Source organism: Canis aureus, chromosome 32, assembly GCF_053574225.1.
Source record: "Canis aureus isolate CA01 chromosome 32, VMU_Caureus_v.1.0, whole genome shotgun sequence".
Lineage (NCBI taxonomy): Eukaryota > Metazoa > Chordata > Mammalia > Carnivora > Canidae > Canis > Canis aureus.
The window spans coordinates 37,105,608-37,123,324 of record NC_135642.1 but is presented as its reverse complement, the minus strand read 5'-3'; the positions used below and the strand labels follow the sequence as shown (position 1 = coordinate 37,123,324).

General features: G+C 51.0%; 1 protein-coding gene across 3 annotated transcripts in view; it reads left to right on the top strand.

Moving 5' to 3' along the window:
• ITGA11 (integrin subunit alpha 11) overlaps positions 1-11,436 on the top strand; it is a 113,406-nt gene extending 101,970 nt beyond the window's left edge. For all 3 annotated transcript variants that reach the window (XM_077881646.1, XM_077881648.1, XM_077881647.1), the window contains 8 exons: positions 607-696; positions 1,639-1,729; positions 3,416-3,529; positions 3,744-3,830; positions 5,232-5,342; positions 5,454-5,549; positions 9,360-9,473; positions 10,120-11,436. In XM_077881646.1, the coding sequence (XP_077737772.1) occupies positions 607-696; positions 1,639-1,729; positions 3,416-3,529; positions 3,744-3,830; positions 5,232-5,342; positions 5,454-5,549; positions 9,360-9,473; positions 10,120-10,191 (775 nt within the window). In that variant the 3' untranslated portion in view covers positions 10,192-11,436. The remainder of the gene's footprint in view (positions 1-606; positions 697-1,638; positions 1,730-3,415; positions 3,530-3,743; positions 3,831-5,231; positions 5,343-5,453; positions 5,550-9,359; positions 9,474-10,119) is intronic.
• The last annotated feature ends 6,281 nt before the right edge of the window (positions 11,437-17,717 follow it).

The window sequence follows — 17,717 nt, the reverse complement described above, 5'->3', positions numbered from 1 at the left end:
TTAAATAGCGATTTCTATGGCACCTATTTTTACAACCTCCAGTTCTAGAGCACCGTGGATAAATGGTCAGGCCTCACAGCAGCCCCTGAAGATAGGCAAAGCAGGGCTTATCCTCACAGAGTAGGGGAAGGAAGGTCTTTTCATTTTTTAAAAAACTTTTATGTATTTATTCATGAGAGACACACAGAGAGGCAGAGACAGAGGGGGAAGCAGGCTCCCTGCAGGGACCCTGATGCGGGACTCGATCCCAGGACCCCGGGACCATGCCCTGAGGTAAAGGCGGATGCTCAACCACTGAGCCACCCAGGTGCCCCAAGGAAGGTCTTCTAAAATGGAAAAATGTCCTAGAAGAGAGAAGTCCGGGCAGAAAGAACACTGGAGAAGGAGGAGAGGAGCCAGTGCTCTGCTCCCAGTTGCACTATTTACACGCTGTGTGTCGGTGGGAAGTTGACCCAACCTTTCTGAGCCATCCTTTTCTCACCTGTACGCTGGGAGGTGGGGGGAGCAAGCCCCGCTCTGTCCGGATGAAGGCGCTGCAGTGAGCCCGTCCAGGGTGCGGGCTCAGCTGCGGGAGCCGCTGACCGCTCCACGTGGCTCTCCTTGCAGTGACAGTGATGAGGAGGAGAGCACCAAGGAAGACAACACGGCCCTCCTGCGCTTCCACCTCAAATATGAGGCTGATGTCCTCTTCACCAGGTGGGCAGGGGGGTGCCCAGGACCCCAGGCTGGGGGATGCCCAAGAGAAGTGAGGCCTAATATGCAGCTCCCTATGGGGGACTCTAATAGGACCCGAGGTCTCAAGGGCCGGGCTCCAGTGTCCAGTGACTACGACACGGAGCTGGTGTGTCCCTGAGGGGTCTGGGAGTGCAGCCCCAGCCATGCAGGGCGGGTGGTATCAAAATAGCCGCAGGGGAGACACAGACTTGGCCTCCAGGGCACTCCCGCCAGGGACAAAGAGGGAGGCCCAGGGCCCCCCTGGGAGGTGTCCGCCCCCAGGGCAGGCAATCGGTGGGGGTGTGGTCGGAGAGGATTTTAAAATAGTAATATTTTACTATTAGTAAAATAGTAAAATACTATTTTACTATTTAATATCTTACTAAATAATACTATTTTACTGTTTAATACCCTACTAAAAGTCCATCTGCTTTTCATTATCACCACCTTGCACCAGCAGCTCTATACAGTGAAAGTGAGAAAATGCTTCTCCCCTCGAGGCAAACTGCTCCCACCTCCCCTCCCCATCCTGGGCCGCTGACCCCCAGCCTGTCCCCTGGGGGCTCCCAGGCGGTTGGAGGAGGCAGGGCAGCAACCACACAGAAAGCCAGCTCAGGCCTTCCCATGCCACGGCTGGGGGCAAGTTCATGCACCAAAGAGACCATGTCCCTGGGCAGAGGGGCCGGGGCAGGGCTAGCAAACAACGGGCTCTCTGGTCCCTGCCCGTCGCTACTTGATCTCAGCTGTAATCCTGCGGAGGCTCCGAATCCTCCCTGACACAGCCCTCCTGTCCGTGCACACAGGAGGAAAGCTCTTTTTTGTGGTCTAGGGGAGCCAGGCACATGCCCACACCCTCTTAAATGCACTTACCCAACTGGCCAAGGCCGACTGGGCTCACGGCGGCCCTGTCCTCTGTCCTCGCAGGAGCAGCAGCCTGAGCCACTACGAGGTCAAGCCCAACAGCTCACTGGAGATGTATGATGGCATCGGGCCTCCCTTCAGCTGCGTCTTCAAGGTAAGGTTGGCAGAGGGAACAAGAGCCGAGGAGCCCCCATTTGGGAGGGGAGGAGTCTGAAGTCATTGCTAGTGCCTGGGGTTCGGCCCCAGCCCTGCTTGCTACCCACTCACTGTGTGATTTTAGGCAAGTTCCTTCTCCTCTCTGAGGCTTTCAGTCCTCATCTAGAAAATAATGGGGGACACCTGGAGGGCACAGTGGGTAAGCATCCCACTCTTGGTTTACACTCAGGCCACAACCTCAAGGTCGTGAGATCTAGCCCTGCATCAGGCTCTGTGGTCAGCGGGGAGTCTGCTTGAGGTTCTCTCTCTCTTTCCCTCTGCCCCTCTCCCCCTACTCAAATAAAAATCAATAAATCTTACAAAAAATAAAAGAAAAGGGCAGCCTGGGTGGCTCAGCGGTGTAGCACCGCCTTCAGCCCAGGATGTGATCCTGGAGACCCGGGATCGAGTCCCGCGCCGGGCTCCCTGCATGGAGCCTGCTTCTCCCTCTGCCTGTGTCTCTGCCTCTCTCTCTCTTTCTCTGTGTGTGTGTCTTCCATGAATAAATAAATAAATAAATAAATAAATAAATCTTTTTTAAAAAAGAGAGAGAAGAAAAGTAAAAAGAAAAAAGAGCTGGCCTGAGAGATGTATCAGTGAAGTTTAGGTGTGGCTGCATAGAATTTAAAAAATATAAAAAATGGTGGTCTAAATGGGCCAGGGTCTGTTCTTTCCGTAAAAGAAGTCCACGCTGGCAGCTTCACAAAGTCATTCAGGATTGGGTCTTCCATCCTTTGCACCATCCTCGACGCGTGGCTCCCAGCCTCTCAAGTTCACCTCATGGTCCAAAAGAGCTGCAGCTCCAGCCATCACGTTCTCATCCCGGGAAGGAGGAAGCAGAGAAGAGCAAGCCCCTCCCTGCTAAAGAAGCTCCTTGGCAGTTCCTCAGTCTACCAGTTACCTCGGGAGGCTGGGAAACGTGGCTTTCCCCTCTGTCTCCGTGCAAGGAAGGAGCGAGAAGGAGAATGAGGAGGCAGTCGAGCAGTCCGCCCCGTGGGTCGCACCGGCTCCTGCCCCCTGAACCCTGCGTGAGCTGGGGGCAGGCTGACGCTGGGAACTGCGCTTCAGATACAGTGCAGTTGGGAGGCTGGTCCAGCAGGGGTTTAGCCACTGCCAGAGGCCACACAGCTCGGACACGGTCGCGGTCCTGGGCATGTCGCGGCCCCTCTGATTCCAGAGCCCTGCTGCTCCGACACCAGACGGGTCACAGCTAGAATGTGCACCCCCACTTGCTCGCCAGTTAGAGCCTTCATTAATTCATGATTCTCCCTCATGATCAACTCATTGCTCTCAGCATCTCCGCCCTGACCGCAGCCCAAGGTGGTTCAGCCAAGGGAAAATGACGTGACCTTGCTCCCCAGCCTCATGGCTCCACTGGCTTGTCCTCAACCTCCAGGAACTCGGCCCCTTCAGCACTTTCATGCAACTTTGTCCGTGCGGCCCACCCCCCACGCACCCCCGCCCCACTGTGATTCCACAGAGCTTTAGAGCTCCTACAAGAAATATGCCCCCAGGGGGCACGAAGGGGCCTGCTTCCCAGGCCTGGCTGTGGGGATCACCCCCATGGACCTCATCCTCCCCCTCCCGACCACCCCCCCCTCCCGCAGCTGCTGGGAGTACTGACTCCTCCCCTCTCTGGCCACAGATCCAAAACTTGGGCTTGTTCCCCATCCATGGGGTGATGATGAAGATCACCGTCCCCATCGCCACCAGGGGGGGCAACCGCCTGCTGATGCTGAGGGACTTCCTCACTGACCAGGTACCAGGGCCCTAGGGAACCTGCTTAAGGGAGGGGACCAGTTGGAGAGAGACCGCCCCCCAGGTGTGTCCCCATGTGCTCAGACCTCAGCTCCTCCTGCCAGGACCAGGGCCAGCAGGGCCTTCCCGGGGAAGAGAAGAGAAAAAACCATCTCTGGGATGCTGGGTTGTGCTGGTGCTGGGGATGAGGCCAGTTGCACGTGGCCCTTGTGCAGGTGAACACATCCTGTAACATCTGGGGAAACAGCACCGAGTACCGGCACGCCCCGACGGAGGAAGACCTGACCCGGGCCCCACAGCTGGTGAGTGTCCTGCGCGCCTCCCCCTCTCCGTATCCGGTGACACTAGAGCTGCCCAGAGCACAGGGTGCCCAGCCTTGAACCCAGAGGAAACAGGATGGAGAAAAGACACGTCTTGCTCTTCATGAGCTCACCATCTCGGAAGACACGTGAGAGTGAGTGCCAAAGAAGCCAGGGGACGAGGCTGTGACAAGTGCGTCAAGAGAGTGACAGCAGAGCAGATGACCTCCAGTAAGGGAACAGGGATAGTGAAATGACACCTGTGCCTTAAAGGGCCAGCAGGATACGGAGGAGAGAGGGAAGGGAAGCCCCGCCGGAGCGAGGTGACAGAGCCCAGGACCTACATGGCTTGCATTGGACACACTGACCCCATCAGCTGGGTCCTCCCTGTCCCCAGAGATGAAAGGAGCTCATGTCACCTCCCAAAGCCCCTCCCAAAACACCTGCTTATAGTTGCCAGCTTTAGGTTCCCAGGGCTGCCACTGTCCCCAGATACCAGCTTCTGAGCAAACTTTCACTATTCTTCCCCCAAACAAAATCAAGGCTGTTTTGGTTTTTATCTCCCCAAACGAGTGCGTGACACAAAGTATTTTCTGAGTGCAGTGTACTTTTACTGAAGACCGAGCCTGGGTGGGGTTGAGGTGGCTGCAAGAGAGGGACACAAACAAGTCTAACCTAATACATTCTGATTAGTTGATGATTTCTTTGGGTTTTCCGCCGAGATGGTATCATCTGTAAATAATAATTGTGTTCACTTTACCATTCGATCCTTGTAAGCTGTTCTTCTCATCTTTTGGCTCTGGGTAGGACCTCCAGGGCAGTGGGAAATAGAAATGATGACAGTCTTGTCTTGAACCTCCTTTTTTAAAAAAAAAAAAAAATTGTTTTTAATTTTTCATTATTAAATATGATAGGTTGCCCTAGGTTGTTTTGTAATAGTCTTTATTCAGATTCAGGACATTCCTTGGGAGTTTTTTTTTTTTTTACCATAAACAGAAGTTGGATTTCCTAAAATGCTTTTTCTGCATCTGTTACAGTAATCATACAACTGTCTCCTTTAATCTGTTTGTGTGGTGATGACATTTATAGGCTCCCTCACGTCGAACCAAAGTTCTGCTCCTGGAAGACACGTGATTACGCACAACTTCAACTGGCATCGGATATGCCATCCTTACCTTGTCTCCGGCCACCACCGCAGCCCATGTGTCCCCCCCACCCCCCACCTCTGTGGTCCCCCGGTCCTCTGCCCCTCCCCCCGCCTCCAGGAGCAAAACTTGGGCAAGGCGCACTGCTCAGCTATCTCTCTGGTGGCCCAAGCCTCTGCTTGGCTCATGGCTGGGCTAGCTGCCTCCCCTGTTCCCCCAGAGCCCGGTCGCTCACCCTGAGACCTACCTCCTCTTTCAGAATCACAGCACCTCTGATGTCATCTCCATCAACTGCAACGTGAGGCTGGCCCCCAACCAGGAAATCAATTTCCACCTGCTGGGGAACCTGTGGTTGAGGTCCCTAAAAGCAGTAAGTAGGGCACCTGGGCTCCACTCCAAGGAAGAAAGGGCAGGCGGTGGGTGCTGGGGAGTCTCCCTCCAGGGGAGGGGTCCGCTTCTGACCAGGCCTCTCATCCTACAGCTCAAGTACAGGTTGATGAGGATCACGGTCAATGCGGCCTTGCAGAGACAGTTCCACAGTCCCTTCATCTTCCGCGAGGAGGATCCCAGCCGCCAGGTGAGCCCCTGGAAACCCTGCAGGCCTGAGCTTGAGCCAGACCAGCTAGGGAATCGGCCCTATTTCCAACTCCTTCCCCTAGAGTTTCCTATACTCTCTGCTCCTGTGTTCCTGCAGGAGGGAGATGGGCCCATCAGCAGTTAGTGCAGCATCAGAAGAGATAAGCAAGACAATCAGGCCTTTAGGGGCCAAAGTAGGGAGGGGGCTAGAAGCAGGCATTTACCCAGTGCCTGGGGGCGGCGGGGGGGGGGGGGTCAGGCTCTGTAGCGCAGCACCCCCAGGGAAGCAGAGGAAGGAGGGGAACTTGTGGACTCTACACTAGAGGAAAGAACTGGACCTCAGGCTGGCCTGCCTGGGGGTGGGGAGGCGGAGGGGCATGCGGGGCAGGGAGGGTGGGGGAGGGGAGGGGAGGGACCCATTGGTTGGCTCCAGCAGCAGTGAGGCAGGGTCTTGGGCAGGCTGGCAGCCTAGAGTGACCATCCACCCCTCTCCTCCCTATCCATTCTCACCTCAAATCTAAAGAAATGCATATAACGTGCTTTAGAAGTCTGGTGTGAACTGAATCCGTGAAGAACAAGGGATGCAAGATGTCTCTGTACTGGGACTTTTCTTGAATTGGATAAAGCTAGATTGTCATAGACCAGACAGGCTTGAATCAGGGCCCAGGAAGGGAGTGGGGCTTCTTCCTGTGTGCCCTGCTCTCCTGAGAAAATGAGAAGTTGGGTCTTGAAGAAAAGCCTAAACCTTTGGAGAGAGGAGGCATGGGACGTGGGACACTGCTGCCCTCCACTGGCCACATCCCCGTTTAAACCATCCATCCGTGGCCTGGGGTCCGTGAGAGTGGTCCTGTACCAGAGGCCAAGTTAACCCCCAGCAGCCACCCCACACCCCCCCACACACACACCCCGGCCCCGGCCCCACAAGATGCTGGAAAGCACAGTAAGCGTGGACTGGAAACCAGACCTTAATAAAACACACAAATATCACTCATAAACAGATTGGGGGGCTGCCAGGCAGAGGGGGAGCAGGTGCAGAGGACCCCCTGCTAAGAAGCAGTTTTATTTGTTCATTCATCCAGCATTTGTTGGGTGTTCCTCCTATGACTCGGGCCCCCAGGGGATGCAGAGATGAATTAAGCAGACAAGGGGATGAGGATAACAAAGCATGGCTGCAATCCGGGGGTGAGCACAGGTGCTGGGCCTGGGGTAGGGATGTCCAGGGGAAGGTCTCTGGAGACAGTCCACTTGGACTGAATCTCAAGACATGTGTCAGAATTTTGCAGGTGACCAAGAGAGAAGAGGTGCTGAACAGGCTCACCACCCCGCCACAACGCGCGCATACACACGCATGCACACATTACCCCTCCCTCTACAAATAGCTCATGTCTTCTAAGTGAATTCTCCACTCCCACCTCCCTGCAAATCCCTCTCTTAAGATTTTATTTATTTATTCATGAGAGACACAGAGAGAGAGGCAGAGACACAGGCAGAGGGAGAAGCAGGCTCCCTGCGGGGAGCCCGATGCAGGACTCGGTCCCAGGACCCCGGGATCACACCTTGGGCCGAAGGCAGGCGCTCAACCACTGAGCCACCTAGGTGCCTCTCAGATCTCCCTAATACTCTCTTCTCTAGATGCCTCACTTCTCTTCTAGAGAATCCAGCAGCCCCAAATCTAAGCCTCTGTTAGCTTGGCTACGTGCTTGGTGCCAGGGGTGGGGAGGTGGAGAAGGTCCCAGCCTTCCTGGGTAGAAAGAGAACATAGAAGGCCCGAGCCACCTGCTGAGCCCTGACTCTGAGCCGGGCACTGTACCTGGCTCACTCCTCAAGGCGCCGTGAGGTACACCTGCCCCTATTTTTCAGATGTGGAAACTGAGGCTGTGTGAGATAAGGCAGAGAGGGGGCTGTGATTTGCTTCCTGTTGAACACTGTGTCCGCGGCCAAGCCAGGGCTGCTTCGGGGGTTCATTCATTCAGTCATCCAGCATGTTGACAGAGCTCCTACTCTGTCCCAGGCACTGAAGATAGAACAGTGAACAGAGCAGATAAAGCCCTGCTCGCCTGGAGCTGACATTCTAGATGGGAAGACTGGCAAGACACTCGAATATATCAGTGTTGAGTGGCGATGAGGTCTGCCCAGAAAAACACAGGCGCAAAAGGGTGCAGGTTTGGGGGGGCGGCTATTTTATACAAGGAGATTGGGGAAAGCCTCCCTGACAAACTGACATCAGACAGAGGCCATGGAGCATGGGGGGATCACGTGGCTATCTTGGGGTGGGGGAGCCCTGCTCGCAGAAGGGACAGCAATGCAAAGACTGCACGGTGGGTGTGTGCTTGGCACGTCAGGGGCTGGGTAGCAGGAGGGCTGGAGTGGAGGGAGGAGGAGATAAGGCCAGTGGGTGTGCGGCCTTGTGCACCAGGACAAGGACGCTCATTTTCCACTCCGAGCTGGGGGGCTGGGAGCAGAGCAGAGAATACATCTGCCTTCCTCCGGCTGCCGTGCGGAGGACAGACTGCAGAGGTGGAGGCCGGGAGGCAGTTCAGGGTCTTACAGTCTCTGGGGGAGAGGACGGCGGGGTCTCACTCCAAGGAGGAGGCCCTGGAGGCGGGAGGATTGGCCGCATTCTGGGTGCTTCAAAGGTAGAATGGACACGCTTTGCTGGTGATGTGGTCGTGAAGGTAAGAGCGCCCAGTACAAGGCTTCTGGCCTGAGAACAGCGAGGAAGGACAGGGCTGCTATTTGCTTTCTTGGGGAAGCCGGTTTGAGGGTGAGGAGTGAGATCAAGAGTGTGTTTGGGGACCTGTTAAAGATGCCAAGTGGGCCAGGAAGAGGGTAGGATAGGAGTCTGGGATTTAGCAGAGAGGCCAGGTAGGGGGAGAAACGTGACAGCTGTCTGAGTATAGATGGTAAAGCCCCCCCGAGGAGTGAGCTTGCCCAGGGCTACGTGAGGCCTTACATGGCCTGGAGCACTTTTACCCTCAGAGCCCCTTCCTCCCTAAAAAATAATTTAGGGGCGCCTGCATGGTTCAGTGGTTGAGTGTCTGCCTTTGGCTCAGGTCCTGATTCCCTGGGTCCTGAGATCCAGTCCCACATCGGGTCCCCCCAGGGAGCCTGCTTCTCCTTCTGCCTATGTCTCTGCCTCTGTGTCTCTCATGAATAAGTAAATAAAATCCTTAAAAAATAATAATAATAATAATTTAGATGATTATTTTATGACAGTGTCCCTATAAAGACAAACATAATGCAAGCAAGATTATATTTTTCTTCTTCTAATTTAAAAGAAATTAGAATATCTTTGTGGGCCCCTAAAAGCACGAAGGGCCCTGGGCCCACTGTGCTCACCGGACAAGACTATAGGTAAACTTCTCCAAGAAGTGACTCTACATAAAGCAGAGGTCCAGGGACAGAGGCACAAGGACCACCAAAATTTAGAAGGTTAGGAGGCCTCTCAGATCTCACTTCTCTTCTAGAGAATCCAGCAGCCCAGAATCTAAGCCTCTGTTGGCTTAGATTGCCAATGAGGAAGCAGCGGAGAAAATAAGAAAAAAGTAGCTCATGTGATAGGATAATCCAGGAGGAGTGAGAGCGGCCGAGGCCAAAGGCAGAAAGTGTCTCAAAGAGGAGGCAGGATCACCTGGGTCACTTAACTCACCTGTCTATTGTGCAAGGGCTGGGTGCTCCGAAGACTGCAGGCTGGGTGCCACCCATCCCGCCAGCAGATCCCATCAGGCACTGGCCATCTCCTGTCACCCGGCTGCCCCCCGGGGCCCCAGAACAATAATGCTGTTGACCTCGAGCACTCCTCCCCTTGCAGATCACATTTGAGATCTCCAAGCAAGAAGACTCGCAGATCCCCATCTGGATCATTGTGGGCAGCACCCTGGGGGGCCTCCTGCTGCTGGCCCTGCTGGTCCTGGCACTATGGAAGGTGAGGCCCCAGCAGGGAGGCGGTGGAGAGAGCAGCATCCAGGCCAGGGGCGCTAGCCTCTAGGCTCCGTATCCTCCCTGTGGGAGCTGCCACCCACTCAGCCCCCTCCCCAGAACTTGCCAGCTACCGAATCATCCACCGCTCACCCCAGCGGACAGATTAGCTATGGCCACCCGAGGACCTTCCAGCTGTGGCTCTGACTCTTCTGTGGGTCCCTTTAAGAACCTGATAAAATCTAGGTCTTCTCTTATCAGAAAAAGAAGCAAACACATAAACACAAAATTTCTCCAGCAGAGTCAGGCTGTTAACAAGCCCCCAAACCTTTCTCTGTCTTTGAACCTCAGGTTGAGAACCCCTGGCCTCCACCTTCTATCATAGATGTGGTGAGGGAGGCGGAAGGAGGGGTGTTGACTGGGGCAGGGTCATACAGCCAGACTTCTGCCTCCTGACTCAAGCTCCATCCACTCCACTGCAGCCACCCCCACCCCCGCCAAGGGAGTCCTGCTGGGCTGGGGGTTGGGGTACTCCATGGTAGCTGGGGTATTGGCGAAGGAGCCTTAGGAGGGTTAGTGGCAGGAAGCAGGGAGGGGAGACGGGTCTTGTCCTCCCTGCCCACCGCTGAGACATCCCCCTTTGCCTCCCGCAGCTCGGCTTCTTTAAAAGTGCCAAGCGCAGGAGAGAGCCTGGCCTGGACCCCACCCCCAAAGGGCTGGAGTGAGGCTCAGAGGAGGCTGCAAGTTGATGGGGGCCAGGACACCGGTCCAGGCAGCCTGCGGGCCCAGGCCCGTGGCCCACTGAGCTGGGGTGGAGAAGACACCAGCTCGCTTTGCACTTGACCTCATCTCCTGAGAGACCAAGCCTGCACCCTCTGAAAGCAACTCAAGCTGGTTTCAAGAGGGACCGCTCTCCTGGGAGGCCCGGACACCTCCAACGCGGAGCCCTGGTGATTTGGAGGGCCCCCTCCCGCAGCACACCAAAGGCTCCCCCAGGCTCTGTGGGGGCATTTGCTGCCCGGGCCACTAAGGTGCTAGGAATTCAGAACCTTCCCGTCCCATCCTCGGAAGACACCGGGGGAGGAAGCCTGCCACTCTGCACACTCCAGGCCTTGAGTCCCAGCAGGGCCCCGTGGAGCAGCAGATCTGCATTCTTTGCTGTCCTCCCACCCCCTGCACCCCGCACCCTGCACCCCGGGCGGCCCAAGGCGCCGAGTCCCACCAGCCTCTTCCGCGGGCAGGAGATAGGTCCCTGAAGCTGCCCCTGAATGAACCGGGGCCCGGGATGGTGACAGCTGCTGGCCAGGGATGATGAAGGACCCTGGGACGCGGAGACTGGGACGGATGGGCAGCTGGGACGCAGAACAGGGGCGCCCACCTGGAGCTGGGGAGGCAGGCGGGCCCGCCCCCCGCCCCCCACGGGAGCAGGTGTGCCAGGCACTCCCTGGGGCCCGCGTCCCAGGCCGCATTTCTCCCCACCTGCCTGCCCTGCCCTGCCCCGCAGGCCCCGCAGCAGGGGGAGCAGTGCAGAGCCCCCCCATGCATCACCCACCTCCCCGCGCATGAGCGTGCGCACACCCATGCACACAAACACCCCCCACCCACCCACCCAGCCTCCCGTCCCTCCTGCCCACCGTGCACGAGAGAAAGGCTCGGCCAGCGCTGCTGAGGGGTCCCCTCCGGAACACTGCACTGGTTAAAGCCGGTGTAGGGGCACCCCAGTCTCTGCAACCTCGGTGGCAAATATCTGATCCGCTGGCTCATGGGACAAGTGGTACCACCAATGACGGCGCCTTGAGGACAACAGGCACGCCCGGTGCCCAGCGAGTAATTTATGCCTTAATCTTGTTTTGAGGTAGAAATGAAAGGGGGATGCATCAAAGGCATCTGTCCTCCTGTCACATAGTACGACCTTTACTGTCGTAAATATTTTTTGAAATTAAAAAAAAAAAAATACAGTGTTGAAACAACCAAGGTGCTGTCATCCCATTCTGTGGGCAGGACATGTCCTGGGGAGCTAACCTCTTCTCTTCGAAGAAAAGGAGGCAGATGTGGGGCCCCTCCTTCCTTCCCATTAGCTCTAAATGTTGAGAAGGGACTTGTCTACCATTTGCTCTCGACAACATCCCCTCCAAACAGCTGCCTGGTCTGGGAGGAACATCTCCAGTGATGGAGCATGTCCTCCCTCACAAGACCACCAATTCCATCTTGACCCCTTTGGATGGTTGAAGCTTCTAGGCCTTAGTTCCAGCTCTTTCCTCTCTGGCCTCCCAGACTTCTCCAGGCTAGCATTTCGACGCCAGCCTGACACCCTGACTTAAAGTGTCTTCACCTTCACACACAGATTGCTGTTAAACCAGGTGGTCCCCATTCTAATCTTGTGCCACCGGAACCCCAAGAGGCCAGGAGAACCTTGGAAATGATTTCCTTTTGTTGGTCCCTAGATGAGGGCACTCAGAACCAGATTAGTTAAGAGACAGCCCTAGGTTCCACAGCAAAATCCAGAGTCATCCCAGGATTACTCTTTTAAGCCATCGTTGTAGCCCTTGTAGCCAGCCTTGGGGGAGAAGTGGGGGCTTATGGAAGGAGAAGGCATTGATACAAAGTAACTATGGGAATATTTTTTCTCAAATGGTGAACCCCAAATCAGAACACATTTACAATCACGTTTCACTGGTTACCCTCATGAATGGAGCATCTGACTAAAGGAAACGTGAGGAACCCACACTCACAAGTGTGTCATGTGATTTAGCACGGAGTCAAGCACCATCAACTCTCAGAATGCTTTCACGTGAAACCTGCCTTTTAGAGGTTAGTATTCACATTTTTTAAAAAACTGCTATGTGCAGCCACACTGCAGGCCAAACAAAATATTATCTGCAGATCAGAATGCAGCCCAGAAATGACCAAATTACAACCTCTGGGGCTTCAGACAGCCTTTACCCCCAGTGCTCCATGGTCCCTCCAGCCCCACCCCAGCCCTACACCAAGAACCACTAAATGGTCGAAAGGTGAAAACTTGGAACTTCAAAGTTTTCAGACCTCCCTTCGTGTCTCTCCTCTTTCTCTTATCAATTCTCCCTTTTGGAATTTATCTGCTCTGGGGCATAAGCGTTCAAGATTGGCCTTAAAGAGTGCCTGGTAGGGCCACAGAGAAGAGTTCCTAAGGCGCCAAGCTCATGCAGGAGCAAGCATTCCTCAGGCCTGAGGAGTTTGGAAAGATACCTTTGCAAAGGCCCACCCCAGGGATTCAGATTTAATTGGCTGAGAGGGGCCAGGGCACTATCTTTATTTCAGAGTTCCCTCCGTGACTAATGTGCAGAGTCTAGGTCAACAGGCAGGTGACTGTATAGGCTGGAAAACAAATAAGGGGTTAACACGCCTAGGTGACCTTCCATTAAGGGTGGGAACTATGCCGTTGTAACGGTGAGGTCACCCTGACTCCAGCCTGGAGTTGGGAAGACTTCCTTGTCCCTGCAAGTCTCCAGAGTCAGATCCACTGGAGATTTCACTCAGTTCTTCAGGGTCCCCAGAGCCCCAAGGGGGACTCCTGGAGAAGTTGAACACATTTGCTATCGTCTGGAGGAGAAACGAATAGCAGTTCCTGAAGCAGTTTTGGCATTTAGTGGCAGGCAGCCCCAAATGTGACCTCAATCAACATAAAACTCATGTTGTGGTTCATAGATGGATATTATTTGCAATGCTCTATTCTGTAGTTAAGAATAATTATTTATGATGGAGCTAAGGGCTGAACTCAAGAGTGTTAACCTGAAAATGGTTCAATCTTTTAAAAGCATTACCAGCCATCCTAGGCATTACTGTAAACAAGCTGCTTTGACTTTCAGGTGGCCACGTGATACTTGTTTAAGCAAGTCTATAGCAAACAAGCGCATAGGAGAAAAACACACGGGGCAAGGTCTCTCATAAACCAAATACCAATGGATGATGGTTTTAGAATCTGGTCCATGGAATGCCTGGATTTCCTAAGGCTCACTGTCTCGTAGAGGAAAAAGACAGACGTTGTGGAATGAATTGTGCAAGATGTTCTGTGAGGTTTCACTGCTGCTCTAACACGGTGAGACCCTAGGTGGGATGGGGGCTCTCAGAAAAGATACAGAAGTTGATGGGCAGGCCTTGGATGGACTCAAGAAAGGCCTCAAGCCCTGTGCCGTCACCGCGCAAGTGTTCTGCAGGGAAGCGGGCATCGGTTCTGGATCTCTCAGATCTGGCCAGCCGAGGGCAAGGAAAGAAATCCAGGCAAGAGTGCTGCTTCTTTCTGGCATTAGATGGTGTGGACACGTGAGCCTGCAGGGCGAAGTGTGCCTCTTAGAGCACATTATCCATCCAGAGCCAAGCTTCTCAAAGTGGGATCTGAGAGCCGCCCTGATCAGAACCAGAGATTTAAGTTCCACCCCAGACCTCACAGATCCACTATCTGTAAGGTAATGTTAAGCTCGTTAAATGAACCAGCAATCTGGAGCCACGATACTCTTATTGTAGACATCTGTGTCAGTGTCTTGAACACTGTAGACTTTCTCAGCTGCCTTGGGTCTATCTTGGTGGCAGCCATAATCAGCAAAAAACCCCAAGGGGTATCCTTCCACCACAAACAGTGGAGTTTCTGGGTTTTCCTTTAGTTGAGGAAGCTGGTATTTTTAACAAGACAGCTACCGGGTGGAAGGGGCAAAGTGCTAATACAAACACCGAGAGAAGTAGAATAAATGTGGAAGAGCTTTTGACAGAAGGCATGGAACTAGCCTTTCCTAGAGGTCTTTAAAAGACATGTTATTTCCATCAGTAAAGGGTTTTGGGGGTCAGTGCTCCCCCAGAATATGACACTGACCTTCAGTCAGTCCCCCTGGCTTCAAGTCCCAAGATGCTAAGCATCCTGTAAGAGAAACAGTCAGCCTACTCATGGTCCTTTTCCGGTATGACTCACTCTAACCACACTCACCCCAAACAGTAAATGGCCAGGTCTCTCCACCACCAGATCCACCTTGGGTAGCTTCACTGGATACTGCCATTAGAGGTGAGTGGTGTCCTGTTTTCACCACTTTGACCTGTTTTTACCTCCCGTTGATATCATCGTTAGCCCTTTATTCTGCACTACTTCTTACTATTCTTTTGAAATCCCCCCAAATTACCCTAACATTAGTATTAACATCAGCTAGGCTCCATGCAAAGGGCAGTTAAGCTTAGCTGCCCACATTAAAATTATGCCAGTGCTTTTGTGTCACTATCTATACCATTAGCTTTGACATCACACTAAAGTAGGACACCATGTTCCAAGCAGAAACTGAAACAGGAACAGAGTTTTCCTGGTTAAGTGTGGAGAGAGGGTTAGAAGCCTGGCACCTGGGCTCTGAAACTTTTCAATAAGATACAGGCTAAAACGCACCGAGCAAACTCACAAGGTTCAAAGTAGGGTGTGAGCAGAACATTTCCTCATAAAGGGGGACATCACTCCTTAATGGAGTCATCCTTGCTGCTCAGTTGTGCACATTCTTTGCCTTCATCTCCCTGGTACTACGTACAAAAATGACAAATAAATGATAATGTTCTCAGAAAATGGCCCAAGCCAGAGTCAAAAGGTAACATCACAAACTTTTATTTGGGAAATTAAAATTAAAATCTGAGGAAAAACAGAAAGTCAGATTTCAAATAGGGCCATCTAGCTAGATGACAAACTTATCAAGGGCAGGGATCATCTTTATTTTTGTTACGTACATTCATAGTACCGTGCATCTGTTAGAAGCAGGAACAAACCCCAGTCCTGCTCTCAGGAGAGACCAAACACACTAAATGTACAAAATACAGGGAAATTAGAATAGAAACCTTTGTCTAAGCTTGCCAACATGCTAAGTCTTTATGAACCACCCGAAATTTGCTTCTCATTTTCTAGATCAAGCATCTGATGAAATCTATTACTACCAGTATTTTCTTTAGTCTGGACATCTGTTACTTGAAGAGAGCAGACATTACTTGAAACACAGGAAAAAAAAAAAAAAAACAACTTGGAATTTGTCTAGGTGATTCCCAGAGTCCAGCTGCATACTGCAGCCAGGGACAGACCTGGCAGAGATGCTAAGGGAAGCTTTGTTGTACAGGCCTGATAGTCTGATAGTAAAAGAGCACCGCTCACTGTATCAAGACCCAGAGCTCACCCTGGGCTCTAACATTCATTCCCTGTGTGACCTTGAATGGACAAGTCACTTCTTTCTGAGTCCACAACCTCAACTATAAAAAGAGATTTGCACTAAATGGTGTTCTCAGGTCTCTACAAAGGGGCTGGAAGGCTATCCTAAATCTAAATTTGAAAAAAAAAAAACATGTGCAGACAATGTGCTCTAATACCACCATACAATAATACTCTGCGGGTAACCTTAACTAATGTTAATTAGGCAAATGAAAGAAATACAGAACATGAATACTGAAATGGAAAGGCAAAATAATCATTACTTGTAAATAATGTGTATCTGAGATATCCAAAAATAGCAACCAGAAAATTTCATTTTTTAAGAAAAAGCAAATTTATTAAAATGCCTATGTAAAAGCATTTAACATTCAGAAGTATACATAATGGAAGAAAAGATCCTATCCACAATGTAAACAAACAACATGATAATAGAAGTTAGATGTTTGTAGAAACCTCATTAAAAAAAAACAAAACACAACTTTAAAAATGTCTCTGAGAGACAGAAGACTTCACTAAATGGGACTATCTTTCCCTCAGATATAAAGGCTCACACTTGAGAGGCAAGTCTCCCTAAATTAATCTATTAAACTCAATGCTAAACAAAATCATCTTTCAACATAACAGGTCACCAAAATTCATTGGGGAAAAAAATGCAGTAATAAAGGAATTATATCCCCTCCACAAATGAAAACATATTAGCCCTACTAGTATTAATATTTAACATTTACCAGCATTTCACTACTATGGGTCAGGCACTTTGCTAAGTAAGCATCTTGATTCTCTCATTTGCTTATCACAGTCCAAGTTAAATATTATTGTCCCAATTTACAGAAACTAAAACTTGAATAGAAAAGTAACTTGCCCAAGGTCACAGAGCTAGCCTTGACAATAATCCCCAGAGCTCTACTGCATGGCCAGATCAACAGAACAAAGAACCTAGAAAAAGATCCAATTACATTACGGAAATTTGGTTCGTGATTGCAATCAGTGAAAAATAATTAAGGAAGTCTTTAGCTAGCTGGATCCTTACATGAAAATAAATTCTAAATAAATAAAAAATAAAATAAATTCCAGGTAGAGAAAAAAATGTAAACCAAAGAAAAGAAGAAGCAGGGGGATGGGAGAAGAAGGGAAAAAGAAGGCAGAAGAGACATGGAAGGGAAAAGCCATAAAAGCATTAGAAGAAAACATGAGTAAAAAAAGATGTTATGATCTCGGAATAGAGACAACCTTACAAACAAGATACAAAACTCAGAATCCATTTTTTAAAAATTATGATAAATTTGGCTACATAAAAATGTAAACTTCTGATACGAAACTTCTATAGTCAACGTCAAAAAACAAACTACAAACCATGACGTATGACAGGGAAAATTTCCCTAAACTTCCAAAAAATTTCTAACGAGTAAGAAAATGACCACAACCCAAAAGCAAATAAATACAAACATGTCAGTAAGTATGAGTGTCAACTTCATTCATAATAAAGGAACACAAATCAAAACTATGAAATACTATTTTTCATTAATCACTTTGCCAAAAACTAAATGATGAGGTAACAGCTGATGTCAGTAACAGTGTAGGTAGGTAGAAGGCAATTTAATCTCTATCAAAATTTTATTTATTTTTTTTAAAGATTTTATTTATTTATTCATGAGAGACACAGAGAGGCAGAGATGTAGGCAGAGGGAGAAGCAGGCTTCATGCAGGGAGCCCGATGTGGGACTCAATCCTGAGACTGGGACAGTGGAATCATCCCCGCCCTGAGTCAAAAGCAAGTGCTCAACCGCTGAGCCACCCAGGCATCCCTCTATCAGAATTCTAAATACTCAGCCACCAACCCAGAAATTCCAGTGCTAGGAATGAACTTGTTCTATGAATAGAGACTATAAGGATGTTCACTAAAGCATTATTTAGAATATCAATATATCCCACACAAGGTCTGGTTACATAAACACTAAGTCCACTCACAGAATTAAATCTATAAAGTTGTTTAAAGACCAAAAAAAAACTATACATACCAATCTGAAAAAGCCTAAGATATATTAAATGAAATAT